This window comes from Lissotriton helveticus, chromosome 12 (assembly GCF_964261635.1).
Source record: "Lissotriton helveticus chromosome 12, aLisHel1.1, whole genome shotgun sequence".
NCBI lineage: Eukaryota > Metazoa > Chordata > Amphibia > Caudata > Salamandridae > Lissotriton > Lissotriton helveticus.
This window is the reverse complement of record NC_136073.1, coordinates 847,737,936-847,754,512: the sequence shown is the minus strand read 5'-3', so window position 1 is coordinate 847,754,512 and position 16,577 is coordinate 847,737,936. Positions and strand designations below refer to the sequence as shown.

Here is a 16,577-nt window from a genome sequence, read left to right as displayed (position 1 = left end):
GAAACTCGCCACACAACACATGTCAGCTCAAGAGATCAGCCGTACAACACATCAACCCAAGAGAACAGCCATACAACACATCAACCCAAGAGAACAGCCATACAACACATCAACCCAAGAGAACAGCTGTACAACATATCAACCCAAGAGAACAGCCGTACAATACATCAACTGATGAGTTCAACCAGACAACACATAACCCGAGGTCAGCTGCCCAACACATATCAACCTAAGAGACCTGCCATACAACGCGTCAACCCAGGAAACCCGCCGCAAAACCCGCCAACTCAAGAAATCAGTCAAACAACACATATACACCTAAGAGAACAACCATACAACACATCAACTGAAGAGATCAGCCATACAACACAAAACCTGAGGCCAGCCGTACAACACACATCAACCCGGGAGACACACCATACACCAAGTGTGAACATATGAGAGCATCCCTGGGCTACTCTCAAATTGCCTTCCATCTATGTCAGACTGCTTTCCAAGACCTTGTTAATCTCTACCTGTTTTGGAGCTATAGAAGACCATTCCAAGCCCTCTGCTAATCCCCGCCGGCCTTTAACGTGTAGCAGACTTATTATAACATTTAGGCTAATCTCTACCTACATTTGGTTCATAAAAAAACTATAATTCAGGCCCTGCTCTGATTTGTACCTGTCATTAGTCTGAGGCAGAGAATTTACCAGTTTCCACTTCCCGGGCTAATCTCGATTTTCACTTATCACCGTAACCTATGCTGAGTCTCCATGTTTTACATTTCATTAACAAGTCTTCAATCAGGCATTCAACAGGGGAGGCCAACACCTGCCTCTGGGAATCCTGCAGACGTTTAAAAAGGGAGAGAACTTGGCGAACGTAGACCCAGAAGGTGGAAATTCTAACTCGTCCGAATTCTGACTTTTAAAGAAAATTGACCATCTCCTAAATAACTCTGCACTGGTTTATCGTAGGTCTAAAGTAAAATTCGGCCTGTCTTACTCTTAACTCTGCTTGCTGTCACCTTAAGTAACTGTGTATTTTAAAATGTATAGCAGGTCCCATTTCGTTTTCAATTATTAATATTACACATCTTGTAAAATTATGTAATGAACACAAGCACTAAAGATGTGCATTCTGGGAGAAAATAAATATGCAAATGAGGCCAATCATTGGCAATGTACTAATCATCAAGGCCCTGAGCTTACATACTACCTAACATCTGCTTACCAGCGAAGGGAAATATGTAGATGGGCCTATGGGGGAAAAGGGTAAACTTTTCAAGGCGGGTGGCTCTTCTGAATGGGCAGTGGGTCTGCAGAAGACTCCATAGCTTACCAAGCAATGTCCTTCTTGCAACTGACCATGACAACTCTACACCCCATTTCATTGGTATCAGCCTGATGTGAACATTTCAGATTTCTCCAGAAACCAATTTGCTTGGACTGACGGCAAGTACAGGTGTTTTCCTCTACCCGTAGTTGGCTAAATGCAACTTGTAAAAGGGTCTCTTTGGATATGTGGAGTCACAAAACGCCCCCTATTTTAAGATTCTCAGCAACAAACTCTACGCAAGCTAGCTTATAGAGGTTCCTCAGAGTGGGCTCTGCGAGCATGAATGCCTGTGGTTTCTCCCCAGGTTCTTACGCAGAACAATGGAATCTTGTATTGTTTGATCGCAGGACGCAGGTCGCCCGCGCTGGAACAACACAGGTGCAGTCGCTGTACGGAACGTTCTCATCCGGCAGCTGCGCAACGTGTTCCCTCTTTCCAAGTCTCTGGAAGAACCGGTTTTCTAAGTATGAGATCAGTCACAAGAGTCCTCTTGGGGATCAAAATCACATACAGAACACCGAGAAGGGTCCTTTAGATCTGCCAGGTAACGCAAAAATCACCCAATCGTTGGGCACATTCTTTCACTCTGGTCTCATCCCCTATCATGCTTCACTAGCAATAAAATGTGTGGTAGTAACCACCTTTAACCGATGGTGGAACAAATTGGACAGTTGCAACGGATGTTTTAAAGATTTTGGGGGCCCTGAGCCAAACGTACTTTGGTGGCCCCTGCTCGGAACAGCTTTGATTTTATGATCCAGTTTCAACTCTTTTTATGCCCTCTTTGCCCAGGTCACTGACAGTACACAGGCACATTGGTCCAAATTCTACATGTGTTTACATCTAATATTCAATATAGTGACCTGTTTTTAATATTATAACACAGAAGCAGCTCACCAATATTACTGCAAATAATCTCTGTGACACCCTCCCATTTCTAATATGTGAGATCCTGTATTGATCTAAAAGAAACTTTTTTTATGGATGTTGCATGAAACATAAACAAAACATTTGTCTGCAAAATGCCTGTGATAGACTCTCACACATTACCCACATTAAACATAAATTAAAGGAAAACGCTATTTAAAAAAATCTGTTTAAGAATTAATCATGGTCATCAGGGCAAGACTCTCTGCAGAACTACTCTGGGCAATAGCTCACTTAATCTCCCCAAGGGCCCCCAGCGCCTTGAAACCCGTTAAAGTGATATGTTGTGCTTACCAATTTAGAATTTATTCTTTATTTATTATTTACTGGTGGTGTCTGAAGTCAGATGCTCCAAGCTTACAGTATGGTGTCAGAAGACCAAAGCGTGGAATTATGGGTTAAATATAAAAAACTTGACTCGGGTCAAAGTTGCAAGGATGTTATCATAGGTCAAATATCAGGTGGAAGAAGAAATAGAGGTCACATTACAAGGGGTTCATAGGATGTTGATCACTGAGTCATAGCAAGCAAGTGAAGGACTGAATTAATTTCAACTACTAGTAGTTAAGCAGGGGTAACATTGTTCAAGGGTAAAGATTAGGGTCAACTAAAGAAGTGGGTGAAGATTTTCAAGTGAGGTCACATAGGGGAAAAGTGGAGCTGGTCTTCGTATTGTGAAGGGGCAGAATCGGAAATCATATGCCAAAACTCAGGGCTGCGGTCCGCATAATCTGATTTTTGGAACCTGACATCATTGATCAAGTGGTAAGGCCAGGGTCATGTGACAAGTAGGTCTGGGTGACATTTACATTTTGTCAGTGTAATATGAGTAATTTACGTAATTTTGTGTTACACTTGTCACACAAATTTCCTGAGATTATTCCCTTATTCCACTTTGCATAATTACACGCCATTGCCAGTAAAAGATTCACCATGAACGCATGTAAACATTACAACAGTACATTAGCGGCTGCTGTTCGCCAGTCTTTTGTTTAAATGTGTCCTACAGCCAAAAATTGATGTGAGAATGCACTACAATATAGCACAAAATGACTGGTCTGTAATTATGTGTAGTTCATGTAATTTTGGTAAAATTTCACGTAATTATGCAAAAGCCAATTACACCAATTTCACACATGCCTAACATAAAGGAATGGACTCTTGAGTCACCAGTGAGAAGGGTGCCCAATTGTGTCTATGGGCATATGGTGATTTTGTGGCAGAATTGTCCAGCGTTGAATATTGTTGGCGTGGCGAGTACGACAGACGAACCATAACTTGCAAATAAATGTCACAAGTAATAACTGGTGATACAAAGCGATGCAAGAAATTCAAGACACCACTTACCTCTCTCACGAACGAAGTAGGCCAAGTAAAGGTCGAGCTCCTTCACCGACACGCTTATGTGATGTGGTTGTACACAGAGGATGGGGTTAGTGCACTGCTGGGACTTCACCAGCCGCTCCCCGTCCGTGCTCTCCAGGGGGATCCCTTTGAAGAGTATGACCATGACCAGGTCTAACCGCCACACCTTGTCCGCCTGCCGCAGGCAGTCAATGCGCCGCATCTTACCCTTCTGGTCAGGGTTGGAGAGGACACAACACGAGACCTTCTTCCCCGTGATGGACAGCACAAAGTCCTCCCGGTACTCGGGCCTGATGTCCTTGCGGAGTTTGGCCAGCAGGCGCGAGGCCCATTTCTGCTTGACCTCTGGCTTTTCGTTGAGAAGTTCATCCTTGACCGCCCTCTCCTCGTCCTTCGTCATCCTCTTCTCATGCTTCTTGAAGTACTTGCGCTTCCGTGCTTGGAGGTTGAACCATGTGTAGGCGAAGGCGCGCACGTGCGGGAGGAGAGCTTCAATGAAAGGATGAAACTCGTCCTAAACAAGAGAGAGAAAGGAAAAGTTGGCCATCAGTGAAGTGTGGACCATCATCAAAAGAACAATGTTTAGGCCTAGAAGAACTGGGAGTCGTACAAGTCCTACACCAATCTCAGAACTTCCAGGACTATTTTAAAACTATTGGCCCAGAAATATCTACTTACGCATATATCATAACCATGATATTGACTCCCGAAATACCATGACATCGACTCCTGAAATTGTGAGGACTTACTATGGTTAAGACTTCCATGATGGTACTTCAGAGTTCATATTAAGATTATCTTATGTGTTAATGTTTTAAACTGTGATAATGTGGTACAACATAATTTATAGATGCTTTTTTTTAACCATAAAGCGATAGTCGAACAAACAATTCAAATCAACACAATGACACTTCCTCAGATCCCTGGGAGAAATACTTTTGGCAACTGTTGGGTATTTTGCTCCTGCTAGAGCCTAAGGCAGGGTTGCAACTCACACTGTCAAGGATAACATGGACCTCCACACATGCCCTGTTGCCTACATGGAGGTCATTAACATTTAGTAATGTAGCGAACCCCCAGCCCCTGTCCAACGACATCTCTATATCAGCACACCACTTATTTTTCCGACGCCATGGCCATCTGTCTGAAGCTACGTATGGGTCACCACCCAGAAATCCCAGGTCAGGAAAATTCTTGCCAAGTTACAATGTGAACCTTCACTTATATATTATTGGAACAGTGACAAACCACCTCAGTCCCATCCTGCCCCCCCCTTCATTTCCAAAGAAGTGGGCACTTCTGAACAACCCGGTATGGACCGGTCAACCATATGGACCAGGCCATGGCACCCTAGCACAACCGCTACATGAATCACCAACCACACTCGCCAGATCAGGGGGTACACCACATTCTCTGATGTCATCATTGGTAAGCTTGGGAGTAGGGCTGGCGACATTCAACCTTCCATTACCACCCTGACCGCCATTCATCCCAAATCGATCACTGAGGCTAGCGCATTCAACGAGCCTCTCCTCCGGTCAATTTCTGCATTAGTTGCTTGTGCTGTCTATATTAATGGACAAAAATGCTAGCATGAGTATGAAAGTGCTATATTTAACAAATGTATCTTCATATTTCTACTTAGCACCTAAAGCTAGCGAAAACGTTTGTAAGTGCTAAAGGAGTTGGCAACTGAAGGAGGGTGGTACAATTTAACCAGATGGACCCAGGATTCTGGGCACAGCAGGAGCCAGAAGAAAGCAGGAATTCAAGGTGAAGAGAAAACAAAGCCCTGTTGTGGTGTTTTCGATCAGAGACCAATGCTTACCATCCTCATACATCCAAAGTCCCAAATAAGCATAAACACCAAAGCAATAGGTTAATGTGTCCTGAAGAAGGACAGTTTTAGAAATATATTACTAATAACATATTACATGTAAAAGATATCAGAATATGTAAAAGACACTGAGTTTATCCCAATGTGTATAACAAACATCTTCGCCAGCAGGCAAATGTCCAAGTTGCTCATGGTGGGAGAAGCATAGCCGGGAAGATATGGGTTCTGGCAAGGGAGGCAGTGGAAGGATTAGGCGAAAAGTTATTGATAAAATGGGTAATTTGGCTAAACATTTGGTAAGGTAGAAAGGCAAACGATTATTAAAATAGCTAGATGCTATTGAGGAAGGAGAAGATTTGGTCAGTCATTGGTCAAGAGAGAGTTGAAGAGTTACTGGTCCAGGAAGCAAGGACACCCATTAATTCAGGAGTGGTAGTTAATGGTTTGCTATCAAGGACCTAAGTCAACAAGTTGTTGTTCAACGGGACGTTCTTGCCATTTATGGGAAAAGGAAGCAAGTAGAAACATTTTTAATAAAACAGCAAGAAGGGCAGGTATTGGTTGGATAAAAACATTCAGTAGATTTGACTTAAGTGCGGGACTTAAGAAATTATGGCTTGGGCTGTTGATTTAAGCAGACGTTGTCCGAGGAGTAGAACTGAACTATTACTGGCCAAGAGTCGTGCAGTATCTGGTCAAGGAGGGGTTTGTCTACTCATTGAACAAGGTTGAAATCGAACACTTATTAGCAAACGGGGAAAGCTGAACAACTATTGACCAAGGAAGGAAGAATAACATTTATTGAACAAATTGTTTTTGTCATCATATACTGGCAGAGGAAGTAGGTCCAACAGAAACTTATAAAGGGAAACAGTTGAATAGTTTTTGGCAAGAGTTACTAAAGGAACAACTCGTGGTCCAAGGGGTGATTTTGCCACTCATTGGAAAAGGAGGCAAGTCCATCCATTACTCATAAATGGTCCACTGCGAATAGTTATTGGCATGGCTGGTAAAACAAGTATTGATTACCAGTCCTAATAGATTAAGATTGGTTTAGCGCACACACGAATTGATGTTGATTACTGGAGGGTAATTTTGATCAAATACGCTGAGATTAACAAATGTTGGTGGTTGTAGCAAGTTGAACATTTATTTGCATTGCAGAAAAGTAGGTTAAAGTATTGGTCAAGTATGCGGTGTTCCCATTTAGTGTAAAATGTGAGAACCAAACAGATATTGATCAAGGGAACAAGTCAAAGAGAGTGAATCGAGTCAGTATTTGTCAACGGTTGGGTTGAAATGACAATCGCCCCATAGTCATTTTAAACGAATATTGGCCCCGAAGACCTGTTATTGGTCTAGGATTGATTTGAGCTGTAATGTATAAGGTTGAGGAGTTGTGAGTTAAAAGATTAACTCATTCTAAGTCAATTAAGTTAATGACATGAGTGGTTTGTGAAGAAAACAATTTGAACAATGATTGGCCATGGTTACGAGTGGCTTTTTAAGTAGATGACTTTGACGTAAAGTTCATAATGTCTCAATTTAATTTAATTTTTAAAAGGTAATGCATTTAGAAAAAAAAGGAACAACATTTTTTGAAGGCTGGAACAAATTATCTAATTTGGCAAATCTATAAGCACATGAGGTGTAAGTGGGGAATATAAAAATTATCAAAAGCGCACACACACACGCACATGGAACATGTAGGCACTCACGGACCCCTACACCCGCTCCACCACACCCCTATTATGCAAATAAAGATTATGCGATCCGGAGAATGAATTAAAACTACCTTTGGCTTGTAAGGTATTGTCTGCTGAGTATTAGCTGAGCCATGCAGGGTTTAGAAAGACAGAAAGCCAATCAATCCAGTGGCTGCAGAGAAAATGATTTCAGCAGTTTGCAGTACAAATGAGCTAATAAACAGCCTTAACAATATTATTTTTGTATGATGTGTGTTGCAATTAAATTTTAATGGACAGAGGATTAGAAGCAATTTTTTGAGAAAAAAGTACATGCATGGCAGCCAACTGTCATTCACAGGTTATCTTGTTTGGAAGAGGATGTCTGTGACTGACACCTTTTTCAATTTCTCTACCTTACATATTTAAAATGTTAGCATTGGTCCTCATTTTCACATCTTCTCAGAGCAGAGAAAAAAAACAACTCTTTAACTCTCCTTATGAAGGCCCAGTGTCCGACAACTTTATAGCACTAAATGTGTAGAATCTATTTATACAGATGGAAGTTATCTTTGTGTCAGCTTAGGAAGGACCAGAATCCGCCAAGGGATTCTTCATAACACTTACATTTGTAGGACCAATTAATCTGGATCCAAGGGATCTCTGATTCTGATTTTTGACTTGCGTAGTAAGACCAAAAGACTCAAAACTGATACTGTAAATCTCTAAATATGTAGGATTTATTCATACCTATCCAAGTAAGCACTGTCTCCACTCTGGAAGTTCAAGAGACTCCCAAACGATGCTTCATATCTCTAAATGTGTTGGATCTATTCATACGGAAACAAGTAATCCGTTTTGACTTGGTATCGCCGAAAGATGCAGAACTTATCCTTAAAAGATACACACATTTGTAGCCTCAGTTCATGCTGATCCAAATAACATTAAACTTATGTAGAAAAGGTAAAGACTCGAATATGGTTCCTTTATGGCTGTATATTGTATGGCTATACGGCAATAGCTTGCCGACAACATCTCCTTATTTCCAGGGTCGGTCCAGTGAGTGCGGAAATGGAATTGGAAACAGCTGTATACTTGTGGGTGAATATGCAAGGGTCTGGTTCTATGGTCTTTGGTCAGGCCTTGCATAACAAGACCTAGAAAGACAAAAGTATTAGCCCATCAAGATATCTGGCAAAATGAGGACACACAAAAAAAATGTGCTTGCTGCCATACATTCGCCAAGAACACCAAATAGTATTGGAAGCAATATTGCAGCTTGCTGAATCCTGCTCGTAAATTGGCAAGCAGAAGTTTTTTTCCTGAAAACAGGCTGGGTAAATGTGTGAGAGCACTTGAGGCATACCCTGGAGTGTGAACTGCCTCTTGGGAATTTTCAGCTGCTGCTGCAGGTGTTCCAACCCCTCCAAACGATAATGTGTTGTAGAAGAACCTCGACTCGATGGCCTTTCGTACAATGCAAGTGTTGTCTAAGAGGTTGATATCAAATGCAAGGGGATTACTTCCATATTTTAGGCCTCCACTCTTAGAAGCACAAGCTCTGGTTGTGGAGACACTGTGGATGGAGAAACCAAGAGTTCTGCAGGAAGAAGATGGAAGGGGTCAACGCAGGACAGGCACAGAAATGTTATTGAAAAATACATAAGGAAAAAGATAGACGTATGTATCTATTGCTTTGCCACAGTTTCCCATTGGCCTTCGCTTCTGGGGCATGTTTTGGATTAGGGATTGATGATAAAGGCGTTATTTGATGACTAGATTAACCTTCGCCCCTTAGAAAGATTGCCACTGGTGTTTACTCTACGTAAAGGAAGGATGAAAGACTGCCAATTGGTCATCGTTGAACGCCTTAAGAAAGATGAACTGTGAGAAAGACCTTCAACCTAAACAAAATAATGTTGTAACACACCATTTATCATGTTGTCACCTATTCTGCTGAATCAGTCGCAGATGCCATCACGCTCAATATCAACCTTATTGGAGAGTTGAGACGAAAGGCGTACAGGCCACCTGCAGAGCAGATGAACTCGTCCAAGGAACACCTCGCTTATTACTTGTCGCTCCTGCCGTAGACGATGATCGATTCGCAGAGCGACCGGTTGGTTTGACGGCCTACTGTAAATTGACCCTTGTGGGACTGAAGGCCGCACAGCATATTATACCTGGTGCCCCAGCCAACTGAGCTTTCTCTGGCAGAGCAATTGGATAATTTGTGGCCGATCAAAGCCAGATGTGTGGATCCAAAAATATCCAGCGCCACCGAATCTGGTGAGTGTGTGCCGCACGGGAAGCCGGCTGGAAAATTTAAAAAAGATCAAACAGTCGAACATAGGAGGGTAGGAAAAAAAAGGGAAATAATGTTATTTTTCTGGGACCGACTTGAAAATGGCATCTTTTTCGAAGCCGTGGGCCTAGAGAAACCCAATAGCGTGCCTCGCCGCCAGACCTCCCTGACATTTCTGTCTTCCGCGCTGCATGGTTCACATTACAAATAATTGGGAATTGCATCAGTAAAAAGTGCTCGCTGGTGCCGTTCTGGTGTCGGAGCGGTTGGGAAAATGTTTTTCATTTGGCCCGCTCGCTGGGTTGGAGCCGCGCCCAGGGAGAAGTCTTAAAGCAACATGGCTTCATCGCGCCTCACTTCCCCTTCCCTTCCATTCCTTCCCATGTTCACTTCTTAGTTTTGGAAAGTTGTAGGGTTTTTAGGGCTGGCTTGACTGCACAGATGTCTACATGACCTTTTGTTACTGGGTCTTTGTAATATACATAGAGTGGCCTTTGGCTCCACCCAGAGGAGGATTAATTAATCCCTCCCTCGTGCTGTGGTCTGTTTGGTGTATCATTCCGCCACCTAGCGAGAGCTTGCATTGCAATGCATGAGGACTATTTTACATTATAAAAGTATTCGGACATTAAACCCTTAATCTCACCAAGGCACTCTATACAGAAAGAACACTTTTTTATGCTTTGCTTTTACTGGGGCTCACAGAGTATTGAAAATGCTAAATACTTGGTGGCAGACTTAGAGTTTGGCGGGCGGATAGTACTCCATCTGGGCGGCGGAGGGCATTAATCTAGCCACCCCCAGGGGCCTCTGCCAGCTAAACCTAGCGTTGTGTGCCAGCCCCACTTCGCGGAAGTTTTCCCTCACGATGTAGGGTTCATTATTTTTTTTTTACTGTCCATTACCAGCAGCAACAAAAAGCCACCAGATCGCCCCCTCTAAACCAGCTGGATGGTAGGGTGGCTCACTCCAGCAAGAGACCCTGCCGAAGTTATTGTAATTGCATTTATATAGCACTTACTACCCCTGACGAAGCGTCAAAGCGCTTTTTCGGCAAGTAGCACGCTACTCCGGGACACATAGAGGATTAGTGTTGAATTAGTATAGTGAAACATACAAGTACATTTTAAGTGGTGGATAGGTTAGTCGGTTATTTGGATTTGGAATGATAGCAGAAGGATAGGGGAGGAAAAAGGTTTGTATTTATATAGCGCTTGTTACCCCTGATGGATGTTGAAGCGCTTTTCTGGCGAGTAGCATGCCACTCCGGAACCCATAAAGTGTTAGTGTTGAACATTATTATAGTAAAATATGAAGTAATTCGAGTAGTGAATAAGTTATTCCGTTTTTGGGTAGAGAAGGGTAGGTGGCGAGATAGTGTAGGGAAAGCGGTTTGTATTTATATAGCGCTTCCTACCCCTGATGGGGTTTTGAAGCAAGTAGCACGCTACTCTGGAACCCATCAGGATTAGTGTTGGGTTGGGTGCTTCAAAAAAGAGCAATACTTGGGGTGCAGTAGGCACATCTCACCCATAGGCTGCTACTAGGAGCACCCCATTAGCAGTAACAGAACCAGCTGAACTAATGACTTCTAGGCGCTAGAAGCTTCCAGACTGCTTGGATGCTGATGTTTTTGGGGAGCACGTGGGCGGGCGGCTCGCAGACACCCCTGGAGACCCTCCCACGTGGAGGGCCTGTTTTAGTCATTTTGTAGTATTCAGCAAGCAATGTTGGAATACTACAGACATCACACTGCTTTGATGTCTTAGGTCTAGTAAGGCCTTCGTGGGGAGGGAGACATGGAATACACCCGCGAAGGGCAGTGTCGGGCGCTCAGGTGCCCAGGGCACTGGCATGCCAAAGCACCTGCCATGAGCCGAGGAGTCCTACTCGAGCTCCCAGCATGCACTGCGGCCCCGCCCCGCAGCCATCTGGAGCGATGCGGTCATCGGGATGAGGGACAAGCTGCTCATTCACTGAGCCGCCCCCCGCCCTTCCACCACACGCACACCCCGCACCGGCCGGCGGAGGGAGGCGCTAATGCGCAGCAGCTGGCCAGGAGGCGGCATGTGCCTCGAAACCTCAGAGGCCGAGGGAGAAGCAAGGCGGAAACAGCGCCTTCCAAGATCAATAACCTGCCCGTCTCGAGGCGCTGTGGTCTTCACTGGTGATCCGCTCCAGTGAGGTGAAGGGGCAAGGGCTTCTGTGTCCGCTACACCAATCAGGAGCGAGAAACTAAAACACCACAAGGAAGGCCTCATACTACCTAGTGCTACGAGGCCAAGCTTCCCACGTCCATGCGAGATGTGCTGCACCAGTCCCGTTTTTTCCTTTGAATTACGGGACTTGTAGTCCTGTTCAGTCTAATATAAAACCGGAACTTCATGTCCCAGAATTCAAAGGGAAAAAACAGGACTGGTTCAGCATAAGACGCATGGGCCTGAAAAACGTGGCAGGGCTGACTGGGAAGGTTAAACTTAGGGGGGCGACCAGGACTTTCACCAATCCTGTCGTCCTGAAGCATGAAACCAAAATGGGGCTGCACTGTTACACAGAAAATCCCATTTGATCCCAGTGGGTCAGAACCAGGCCTTTGAGGGCCCATCCAGAAGCACGGAACTGAAAGGGGGCAGTATAATTTACAATCTAATAGAACAAGGCCAATCCTGGTTCAACCAAAGGACCCACAACGAAAGACATCACTCCACACCCTGTCAAACAAAAGCTAAAGAAACGAGCAAGATGAAAAGAAAATAATAAATTGTATTCAGTGGATCAGAACATGCCTTGTTGGTCTTCCTTGGTAACTACCAATCCGGCCGGCCAAAATAATTCCATAAGGAAGAGATTTTGATGCTGGTGCCCCGGGGGCACATTCCAGTACCAATTTCTAAGTATGCCATCCAAGGTACCCCCGGGGCACCCCATAGTTGTCCATATTAAAATATCCTGGCTCTCTGGGCAGCTGCACAACAATCCAATGGCCTGAAATAGAACAGCATAACATGGGGCTGTTGCTTCCAAAACATGGGTCAGTAACCACGTCCACAGGACACTGATGATACTAAAGCCCCAGCAACGATGGGAACTGGCTAAAGAACAGCGATGAAGACATCAGGATAGCGCCATTCTATCTAAACCTCACTGTCAACAAGGGATGCTGTTCATTCAGCAGTGATTCTTTTCAGAGGTAGGAGACTGACTGATCTGTATCTTTGTTTTGGCTGTATTGATTGTGTTGTCCCCTTTCTGCCTTAATACCTATTCTACCTCTTATGTTTTGGGCCTACTCCGCTCAACCAAGCTACCGCGAGCGTCATAAGATGACGGAGCCAGAGAACCCTAAACTTGCTGCCAAAGCTCCACCATCTCAGTGGAGGCGTTTATGATTCAGGGTCATCCTCTGTAAACGCAAGGTCACCTGGTCTGGTGTACCTGTGTATAAGGGATGTATGACGTTACAACGCATGCTTTTACCACGCATGCCTTTACAACGCGGTTTTTACAACGCAAACCTTTACAACGCATAGCGCTTTGGGGTGCTGGATAGTGAATAGTTTAATTTACTATTCCAACTCCAGTCCCCGTGGACACTAGGGAAGGTGTTGGATAGTAAATTAAACGTATTCCCTATCCTAGAGCGCCCCCCAGCGCAATGCGTTGTACTGGTTTGCGTTGTAAAAGTTGCGTCGTAAAGGCACTGCGTGGTAAAAGTTGCGTTGTAAAGGATGTTTCCCGTGTATAAGTGATGCCTGCCAACGCAAAGATGTGTTGTTTTTTTGCCACAGACTTTGGGAAGGTTGTTTCAAAACTTCACAACCCTTGAAAACTTTAAGGTGGGAGAGATTTTTCGTTTACAAAAAAATTAGGGTCGGGCAAAGAATTCAGCTCCGCCGGCAGAGTTCGTGGAGTTTTGCCCACTCCGCGTGGAAATCCCCAAAACTCCACGAAGTGACGTGAAGGAGAGTTTTTTCTCTTCAGCAGCTCACCAATGTTAAGTAGCTGAGCGCTCGTGAGGACAAATTGCATGCTAGACCTCATCCCGACAGGATTTCTCAATGTGGGCAGTCGCGACCGATCGCGTTGAAAAATCTGCTGTTCGCAATGAGGACGCTGCAGCTCGAGTAGAATGTCTACTCGAGCGACAGAAAGCAGCAGAGTCCGTTGATGTGATGCCTAGTGCATTCGTGCTGTATAATTTTACAGCTCAGGACAAACTCCTGGTGATAAGAAGCAGTGCGAGCAGCGAGACTTAACAGACTCCGCCGCTGGTGGAACACCACGGCGCCAGCAGAGTTTTTACGGCACTTTGCAGAGTTCCGCAGAGTTAAACTCCGCAAACGCCACCCAGGCCTAAAAAAAATAAAAAATCTGCAATAAGGTTTTTTAACGGAATTCTCAGCAAAGGCTTTTTTGAGAAATTCTCTTGCAAACCTGCTGCAGGACTTTTCTTACACGTGTTTATTGTGGTGGTTACAACACGGTACAGCTTTTATGAAGCGCAGAGTTTATAAACCTTCTGACCTGTTAGGGCCGCAGGCTGCCAACTTCTCAAGAGTCGCGGAGCTGCATGGAGGAGAAAGACCGGAAACCCCACCCATGCGTGAAGGGTAACCATGAGCCACCCAGTGGGTGAACTAGCCAGGCTGGCACCAAAGACCATCTTCATTTGCAGAGCCCTCGTGCTGTCTGTTGTGAGTGTTTGGGGTGCTGTCTCTATTCATCCATCCCTGACCACGGCGGGCAGTTTGAGCCCCACTGTCCTCTGGGCTGGCAGCCCTGTAATGCTTCGATGCCCTACCAATGGCACACGAAGTTTGCACTAGCCAAGGCGCAGTGTGCCCCCGGGAACTGAAAAACCTCTACTCTCCGTTTTAGAAACAGAGATATAGACATGGATGGGAGGCTGAATCGAATGTAAGTTGCCAAGGGCCATAGACCTCAGGGGCTCCACAAAATGTTAACAGCAACCGGATGTGACGAGGTACAAAGATGCCAGCCTGTCTTCCAGTGGCCCCTAAATGTGAGCCAAACAAGTTTCAGGGGGCCCAGGAGCACCACACAAAATAATAAAAAAATAACTACGACAGTGGTGTAAAGAAAATGAGGTTATATCAAGAAATAACACGTATACAAAATACTTTGTCTCATTTCTGGCCCTCCTTGAGAAGAAACAAGGAAACATGGGGGACTGTGAAAACCGGACCCCCAAAGACACAAGGCTACGAATCATGCTGGAGACATATCTGCACAACCCGCGTGTCTCCGCAGAGACGCTGTTTTTTGTGTATTTCAGTGTTGAGGACGAGTCGGGAACTGTCCGCGGTGCTGAAGGCCCATTTGGTAACATTGGCCCTTTGGACGGCATTGGGCCACTCCTCTGCACTGTCGCCTGTGCGGGAAGTGACGTCAGACACGGAGTAAAGACAAATAATGGCCCTTACCTTAACCAGGGGGTCAATCCTTTTTAGGCCCTGCCATACTACGTAAATGGCGAATGCTGTATTTCGATATACGCATCACGAATACCCCGTGGGTTAACATGTCCCGTGCATTGTTGTGGCTCCGTTAGACTCTGCTTTCTTGAGAAAATCGTTTGGGCCAGAAACACCTTTTGTGAACTGCAGCTGGTCCTCCTTTTCACCCGTTCTATCCATGTTTAAAACACACTCCATTGATAAAGCCTCTCTGTGCAACAACCTTTGATTGTGTTAGCATTTGTGTTACATTGTGTCCATACGAGCCTTTACATCACTTCCCTTGTGCTAGGCCCTGATTGGCTGACAAGGAAGCCACAAGCTAACCCACACAACCCTGGAACCCGGAATCTGCGTCAGAGGAGGAAACAGGAAGTAACAACCACGTGCCACTTCCGGTTGCTGTTGCCCAGAACAACATTTGGAAAAAGAGACTTTGAGTATCAGACTTGGGTGCGTGCGTGACCTCTCTCCGAGCTGGAGGCTGTGAGGGGGACATTATGGGAACTGCGACCAGAGGTGAGCTCCCTGGGGTCTGGTGGGTCCTGTTTGGGGTGACCTCTCTCTCTCTCTCTCTCTCTGTCTCTCTGTCTCTCTCTCTCTCGCTCTCTCTCTGTGGCCTTGCGGGCAGAGGAGAGCTCTCGGGGAACTGCAGCAGCACGGTGGGAGCTGTCATTCAGTCATTGTCTCTGATGTAATCTAAGAGCTTTGGACTGAAGTTTGTCAGGAGTCCTCTCTGGGCCCTGCGCTGTTTAAGAGAGAACTTCGGGGGCGCTGCATGAGACGGATGCTAAGCTGCAGCTCACCCAGTCAGCGAGCTCGAAGGGAGCTCTCTCTGGCGGGAGCTCTCAGAGAGCTGCCGCTGTCAGCAAGGTGAGTTCCAGGCGGTCTCGAAGGGAGCTGTCTGTCTCTGAGTGAGTTCTATGAGAGAGCGCCCCCTGCCTCTGAGGAGAGCTAAGAGCTACTGCTGACCCAGTAAATGTGAAGAGCTCTATAAATATAGGAAAATTGAGCTCTCTCCCTGTGAAGGGAACTCTCCTGCAGCTGCGGAGCTCTTGCCTCTGCGAGGGCACACATGTCAATGAGTGAGTTCTGTCAGGAGAGCTCTCTCAATCTCCTTCCTGCCCAAAGAGCTCCTTCCCAGTACGTGAGGTGAGCTCCGCATATACCGGATAGCTCCCTGCCATTGAGTTAAGCTCTCCTGTAGCTGAGGAGCTCCCAGAGCCGAAGAAGACCCTCTCTCTGAGTGAGTTCGGTGAGGAGAGCTCCCTCGGAGCTCCTCGTGACCCAGTATGTGAGGTGAGCTCTTTGAACGGTGGGGTGGAGAGCTCCCTGTCACTGAGGTAAGCTCTCCTGTAGCTGAGGAGCTCCCGGAGCCGCAGATGACCCTGCTTGACAGTGAGTTCCGCGTGGAGAGCTCCCTCAGAGCTCCTCGTGACCCCATGTGAGGTGAGCTCTTTGAACGGTGGAGAGCTCCCTGCCTCCGAGGTAAGCTCTCCTGCAGCCCAGGAGCCCCCGGAGCCGCGGATGAACCTGCTGGTGGGGGGATCTGTCCTGTGGAGGGGCTGAGGGCAGGTGCACGGTCCCCCCACCCCGGACCCCCGCGCCTTGGCCCGCTCCAGACCTCCAGCCCAGGCGGGGTTCTCAGACCATCTGTC

The 16,577-nt window shown here is 45.8% G+C and overlaps 1 protein-coding gene and 1 long non-coding RNA gene across 6 annotated transcripts in view; one reads left to right on the top strand and one right to left on the bottom strand.

Moving 5' to 3' along the window:
• The window catches only part of NFIC (nuclear factor I C), a 322,708-nt gene that overhangs the window by 231,634 nt on the left and 74,497 nt on the right, over positions 1 to 16,577 (bottom strand). For 4 of the 5 annotated variants that reach the window (XM_078669818.1, XM_078669820.1, XM_078669817.1 and 1 more), the window contains exon 2: positions 3,598 to 4,129. In XM_078669818.1, the coding sequence (XP_078525944.1) occupies positions 3,598 to 4,129 (532 nt within the window). Of the gene's footprint in view, positions 1 to 56; positions 4,130 to 16,577 lie in introns of all 5 variants that reach the window. The other variant, XR_013603639.1, reaches the window with a different exon arrangement.
• The window catches only part of LOC144798776 (uncharacterized), a 127,977-nt gene that overhangs the window by 108,100 nt on the left and 3,300 nt on the right, over positions 1 to 16,577 (top strand). The window lies entirely within an intron of this gene.